General features: G+C 31.8%; 1 protein-coding gene across 1 annotated transcript; it reads left to right on the plus strand.

The window, feature by feature from the left end:
* Positions 1-767: 767 nt before the first annotated feature.
* LOC117321249 (septin-11-like) lies at positions 768-5,880 on the plus strand (the record flags this gene model as incomplete). Its single annotated transcript, XM_033875720.1, has 3 exons — positions 768-951; positions 4,953-4,975; positions 5,456-5,880. Coding segments are annotated over exons 1-3 (632 nt in total), but the record flags the coding sequence as incomplete, so codon positions are not given.
* Positions 5,881-8,053: the final 2,173 nt, after the last annotated feature.

Below are 8,053 nucleotides of genomic sequence, written 5' to 3' on the forward strand. Positions count from 1 at the left end.
TATAGAGGTAAAATATTCATTTAAACATTCAGCTTTATCAAAGGGATGTTGAATAAGAGTCTTGATGTTTTAGTGGAGGAATAGAGTTTGCTTTATTATTTATGTTTAGGATATCCTTAGCTATTTTCCACCATTTGCTAGAAGAAATATTTTTATCTGAGAGTGACTTCTGTAAATTTTCAATATATATATTTTTTTGCTTGATATTTGAGTTACCTGTACGTCGAGTCAAAATATAAATGTCTGATTGTCATTATATATACATTGTGTAATTTTAAGTTTTGAAAATCATCAATCGCAAAGTGAAGTAGCGTTTCGAATTTTATTTGAAAGTTATAATCCAGCTATTATTAATACAAACAAAAAGCTATAGAAAACAAATACGTTCAAATATGGATTGCTTCAAATGATTCACTTTGATCTCCCACTGAAGTATGGATTTTCATTTGACATTAGTTTAGTTAATAGGTTATTTTAATGGAATAGAGAAACACACGTACAAGATACAATACAGTTTTAATAAAGGACTTAAGCTGTCCGTCACTGACCACGATGACAGTGATGTAATCAATGTCTTAAAACTGATTGATTTTTTTCAGCTGATAAAAGGTAACAACAAGTGTTGAGGACAAACAATCCTGTAAGTCGCCACCCTCGAAATATCGACTCAACGTTAAAACAAAATGGATACAAAAGTTACAAAATCTATCATAAAAAAGAACTGGTCATTGTTGAAGCAGATACGAGTCAAAGACGTAATTGACAAAATGATAGAACAGTCCCTTATAAGCGTTAATGACAGCAAAAGTATACAGAAAAAGGAGACGGAAGATCAGCAAGCAGAAGATCTCCTTTATATAGTATTTTCTAAATCACAAGAATACATTGACTCTTTTATAGCCATTCTTAATAAAAATGGATACGATTTTATCGTCAAAACACTTCTGGAAGGTAATGTTTACACTTTTTACTTTTCACTTTGAAATGCTTTTTATTTGTTTCATTTTTCAGCAATGTTTAATATTTATACTTGTGTATAGATAAAACAAAATGTAATAGGGATATTCGAGATTTATAAACACCAGGCATTAAAATCAGATTTCGTAAAGGTAAGATTTCTCATACATTTTGAGTTAAATCATTTGTTTATTCTTACATGAATGTTTTTGTGAAGTCAATTTCAATTTCAACAAAATTTTATTGTCTTTCAATATGTCCAAAAAATGACAACAGGCTACGCCTATTTAAGTCCTTTCCAAATTATTTAAATCAAATTAATATTTACATGAGTTATTCTGAACAAGAGAAACTGAAACAAGAGGTAGAACTCAAATTAATTTGAGCATTATAGAAATTCTTTAAATCAATTCTCATCATACCATTAAGGCAGATTTACTGATGAGATGTTACGTTCGGATTCTATGGGAAACAGGTCATACAGTTCCTATGTAAAAACACATCGTTCATCTACCCGACAGAGATGCAAGACATCATAAATTTAAATTCAATAAAAAAATTTAAAAAAAAACAAACAAACTAAAACCCATATTGCTGTCACGTAACAATATCCAGCCCAGTCCATCAAATAATTGAAATTAATGTTAATTATAATATACATCATGATACATGATAACTTTATTGTTTCATTCAAGTAGTTGTCAGAGGGTTATTTTATATTTATTACTTGGTGATTTCATTTATCAAAGAAAAGTACATGTAGTACTGTGGCGATAATTCTGTAGTTGTGTGATAAGCGGGTATAAATGTTGTACATTATATATGTTTATAGATATATGTATTAGAGGGGTAGCCGAAAAGGTAATAGTCCTCACAATGTAAGAATAAATGCGCACAAAAAAATCCAAATATCCTATAATTATCCATTGCAAATACTACTTTGGGAGACTGTGGGACACATCGATACTTAATTCACAAATATAAACATGATGTACAAAGGAATAAATACAATTCGTGGGCGGCATGACTGGATACTGGATGGGCATGGAATACAATTAAATATCAGGCTATATAGACAATACAACAAAATAACAACTAAACATACCTTTTACAAGGTTATGGCATAAGGCCGGATCAATGTTAAATATGTAAAAATAGTTGTGAAGTAAAATAAGAAATTGGAATATTGTGCATCTGCCAGGTATACAAGGCAATCGCCTAATCGTTAATTTGTTTCCATGGTTTAAACTGCCATTATAGGTTTTCTTGATCAATTTTTGACAACATAGATTTTATAATCCATGATATGAATAACATAAACATCTGCCCAGTAACTATGTAGGCATTTATTTAGGCTTACTGAGATTTAAATCTTTAGAGAAATTATACTTACATATATACTTATCAACTATGGACAATTGCTAAGGTCAATATACTGACCATGTGGAATCACATATTGGCCAGGGAGACTCAGGCATGAAAGATATGGTGGAAAGGGAATTATTTCTTAGAAGAAGAAAACCAAATCAGGGGAAAAAAATTGTGAAACAGTCAATACATGCATTTTTGTTTGGTAGGTTTATCGGCCCGAGAACCGCCATTGTCATTTTGTATCCTTGTAGTAGTTGTTGACTACCTCACTGAACAACAAACGGAGGCCCCTTCAAATGCCATTCAGAGCAATAAGGGTAAAGTGTCTTGACCATGGACACATCTACAATAACACAGACCGACCCGATTCTCAGCTTCCCCTGAGCAAATCAATGAAGAAATTGCAGTTAAACATGTGGTTCGAAAAGCGATAATTTGTCTAAAAGACTCAGAGGGGAAGATAAACTTTTATCAAAGGGACTCAAATACATCATAAAACATAAAACGGACATCAAAGCATAAGGTTCCAACCTAGAGAACTGTACAATAACCAAAAGAAAACGAAGAAGTTGATCAAGTGAAGAATATATATTTCTACCACAATACGCCGTGTTATTCCACTCTCAAACCATTGTATAAATGTGCCGACTGTTGGATAAATAGAGGTTACACAACGAGTGGTTTTTGGATATGGAATTTATTTCACACGAGTAAGTTTTTTTTTTAAAGTTACAAAAGACACGAGCTTTAGCGAGTGTTTTTTGCAACTTTAAAAAAAATAACTAACGAGTGTGAAATAAATTCCATATCCAACAATTTCGAGTCGTGTGACCTGTTTCTACCACAATAATATCGGCTTAAATTAAAGGGAAATGTGGCCAAGTATAATTTCGCGGATGCAAATAAGGTGTAATTGTGACGTCCGGGACCCAGTGATGTGACGTCATTAGATTATTGATGACGTCAATAACAATTGCAGCTTGGGTCAAAGTTCACCGTGTAAGACAATCAAAACGCGTACAGAGTTTATACCACGTGTGGTATAAACAGATTGTTAATCAACAGCTGTAATGATTAACTGATGGTCTGAGAGTTGAATAACACAGGGTATTATGGTAGAAATGTATGTTATATACCACTAGTGGTAAATGACTTTCCTGTCTTTTGATTGGTCAAGAATTCAAACACTTTGACCAGAGCTGCAATTGTTATCGACATCATCAATAATCGTATGACGTCACATCACCGGGTCCCGGCTGTCAGCTGTACACATTATTTGCATACGCGAAATTAGACTTAGCCACGTTTCCCTTTAATTCAAGTCGATATCATTGTGGTAGAAACAAGTCACACGGCTCGCAATTTTTGAATATGATATTTATTTCACACTCGCTAAAGTTCGTGTCTTTTGTAACTTTTGAAAAATATCTTACGAGTATGAAACAAATTCCATATCCACCAACCACTCGTTATGTACAACCTCTATATATTCAATCCTAACAAATTAAGAAATAATACATTGGATATGCAGAAAACATGCCAAGAATTTATGAACAAAGCCATAAGATATAAAGCGATCTTACAAAGGAAGAGGGGAAAGTCGCATTAAATGACAAACGATAAAGTGTTATCATCAAACAGGCTGACAAAGGCGGCGCGGTAGTTCATGTAGTAATGGATACAGAATTCTACGATAACAATTCAATATAACGTGCTTACAAAGTAATAATAATGCAAACAGTGTAAAATAATTAGAAATGATATTGAGATGACTGCTTTAATATATCGCTTCGTGATAGGAAAAATAAACAACATTCAAAAACCTTCTGGACAGCATGAAAAAGGCAACTTCAATAAGCAAAATAACATATCTTATTCCATAATCAACAAAAAATCAAAAATCGGAACATATGCCTGTATACCACTTGAACAATTTACCGAAAGAAGATAATAATGCAAGACAAATTTGAAAACAAAGTTTCAATGTTTCTGAGATCTCAGGTTCGGGTACTCAAAAAAGTATGAATGCACTAGAATAAAGAGACATATTAAATGAACATTTCGATATTTGTGGATGAAGGCGAAATAATAATAATATATAACTATATCTCTTCCCTTTAACGTCATAATAGATAATCAAGCCATTATTGATGACGTCATTCTCGTTTGCCATGTACGCAGCCGTGATTTGATAGAAAAGCGTTTATGCATTACCAATCGGTTTGTTTCCAATCTTATTATTTTTCCATTTATATCCCGAGGGAAAAAACCTAACCTTAAGAAACCATCAAAGAATGAATGCTGTTAGAAAGTTGGCCGAATTTTGCTATTTTACTTGTATGACAAATTTTACCAATACATTTCACGCCTGGTTCGCACTCATGAAGAATGTCTATATACCTTTCATTAATCAAACTGCCCATTCATACTCGTGAGATGTACGTTATATTCCAACGAAAACCATTCCAAATATATTGATATAATAGGATTGAAAAATGAATGATGGAAAGAAGAACAGGAAATGAGATGATATAAAAACAAACGAATAAGAGAAGTTTATGAGACATTCTACGAGACGTTCCATGCAAATAATATACTGAATCATTATACTTTTTTCCCCACAGATCCAGCTGATCAGGCTCCCAAAGTAGGTTACGTTTCTCTTTTTCATTGCAATGGAATATTTTAGTAATGAGGAAAAGGTATTCCCTAAATTAATAATGAAATCTAGTGATGTATCAAATCAATGAACGAGTTAAATGATTACCAAATGGCAAAGTCACAATTGAAGGATATAATTCATATATATGAGGATACACGTGAAAACTCTCAAATTAATTATATAAAAGACCTAAAACTGATCTAAAAGTACCGTATGTGTTTCTCTAGAGACAATCATGAAATATCACATATTAATTATGTCCTCATAATTGTATAAGACGTCACAATAGTGTTATTATATATATGTATCATTATTTTACGACATGACCGTAATACATTACAGAACAGGCCATATATGCGCTAAATGAAGATATAAAAATCAGATGATAAAAATTGTAGTTTTATAAGCTTCATTTTGCTTGCATTGATAGCGTTATATTAAAGGTTTTTTTATTCATTATTACAGGATCCTCAGGCAAATGCATCCGAATCAGAATATGAAAAGGTTCTCAAAAAATGCTTCAGCGAAATGAAAGCTGACCTACAAAAACAACAGGATGAAAATGCACAAAAACAAGTCGAATTGATGGAACAACATAAGTCAGAATTAAAAGAAGATTTCAAAGCAGAATTAGCTGACCTAAAACAAACCGAGGAGCAGAGGGAAAAAAATGAGGAAAAAATAAAGAGTCTTGAAACCCAGGTGAATGCCTTGGAGAAGAAGTTAGACGAAGAACGCGCAAAAAAAGACGGGAGACGATCTGGTAAGAGAATTAAAGAATTGGAAAAGGAAAGAGATGAACTTAAAGCCGCTTTGACAAAAGTGAAGCATGACAATTTCTATCTTCGAAATGTTGTCAATGACGTCCAAGACAAAAAGCAGACTAACAAGTAAGTATTACTGTCCAGTTTTACGGCCGACAATTGTCAACATTTATTACAACTGTAATGAATGAAGAAGTATAAAGATAATTGGAAGAAAGCAGCAAAATAATAAAATATGACAGACATATAGTTTTATACACGACAAAATACATCTACAATGTATGTATTTAATAAATACCATGTCATTCGGCGGAACACGTATTTCTACAAGATTTAAATATTAATAGTATTTATTCAACAAATTCGGGAATGTCAGGTATTTGGTAAAAAATAAAAAAAAAATAAAATTCAAAAGATGAAAGCATTTCCCCCAAAAAAGAGGATTTAAATCGAAAGTATACTCTTTGACCTTTATATTTAATTGGTTATGTATTATTTTACAGACCGGACAAAACAATAAAGGGCGCCGGAAACAGAAATCAGTAAATATGTGAATAAGAGTGAATGTCAAATTCAGCCCAAAGATATATATATATATATATATCACGATATTTAATCAATCACTGTAGAGACGATAATGCAACATTTTTTATTCTGAAATCTGATATGAAAGCAATGTCGTCCACTAGCAGTATTTAGGGATGAATCGTCTTTGAACTCTTCGATATACTTTCACGTGCGGGGGAATTCAAAATATCTCTGGTTGGTCGCATAGCGTTCTAGTGTTGAACATAATTCAGTCACGCTAGTATCCGCCTTCGGCCCACGTTTGCCGAAGGGTTCATTGTGGTTTCTCCAGTTACTAAAATATTATTCTTATTGTATTTTATTGTATTTCCAGTACTTCTTATATATATTATGTGATTGTATTTGTATTTTTTTGTGTTTTGATAAAGGGGCGGATTGCCTCGAAAATTTAACAAGCCTTATTGTTTACACTGTTTGAATTACTTCTTTGCCCTATATATATATACTGAGTATGTGACTTTAAGTGTATGTCCATCCTGTAATTACAGTTACACTTGTACTTTTCTTTTTTGTTGAATCTGTAAAATACAAGTATTAAAATGTTTAACTTTGCAAGTATATAAGTGTTATAGTTTAAAGATAAAAATATTAATTTCAAATGATACAAAATTACTCTTTTGATTCATTTTCCTTTTAAAACGACTAATCAAAAGTGAAAGTAGTCAGTCATCAAATTATCTCTTTTTATATTTAAGTTCTATACTGTGTATTACCTTCATTTACTAATTATCAAGGATTCTTGCATGGTGTGATTCATGGAAAGCAATATTAATTCTCACAAGTAGATATAAATAATTCCTCCTTTCCTTATGATCACAAACCAATTTCATCAGCACAAACATTAAGCCATTGAATCAATCCATTTAATTAAAACTATCGAAAATTCCTTTCGACAATCATAAATCTTTCACTAGCTAAATCTATAACCATCTATCAAAATTATATATTTAAGAATGGACTAGTATAAAGGCAAATTTTCATTAGCAACAATATTTATCAATATTACATATCCCTTAACAGCATAATGTATGCACAAATCCATTTGATAAGGTACTATCACTATCTGCATACAGAAATCAAGTCCAAATAGCTACATGTACACCCACTGGCAAAAAAGTGTATAAGGTATAATCCATCATAACTATTTACAGAATGGATTAATGCAAATCTCTATAAGAAACAGGTGGATATTTATGTAAACAATTGTTGATGCCTGCAGCGATCTTTACAAAAATACTATGTGAGCTTATAATTACATCAGTCAACTTTTATAAACGCGAGATTAAGGAAGTTGTCAATTCTTCAATTGAGGCAACCTTCCGTATTATAAACTCAATATTTAAAGCTTCTGGTTGCTGATAGAAATTGAAATTATTTGCTCTAGAATATACCCGAGTTAGATATCAATTCTCTAATACACCAAAATGCAACAAGAACTTCTGGAACAACGAAATTGTCGTCTGTTAACTCCAGTAGTAATATTCTGTGATGCATACATAAGAATTTTCAATGTAAAAAGAATTGTCAGTGTTAGAAATTTTAATTAATAATTGTATCTAAGAGTCCGGATGAATATTTTTCTCCGCACTTTCTTGCTAATTATTATTTCAATAAATGTTCTGTTATCAAATTATCGCAACTGAGCCTTCCGAACAGTGTATGCAAACATAAATTCATATTATATCATTATTTAAAGATGCAAGTTGCATAA

Source organism: Pecten maximus, unplaced genomic scaffold, assembly GCF_902652985.1.
Source record: "Pecten maximus unplaced genomic scaffold, xPecMax1.1, whole genome shotgun sequence".
In the NCBI taxonomy this organism is placed as follows: Eukaryota; Metazoa; Mollusca; class Bivalvia; order Pectinida; family Pectinidae; genus Pecten; species Pecten maximus.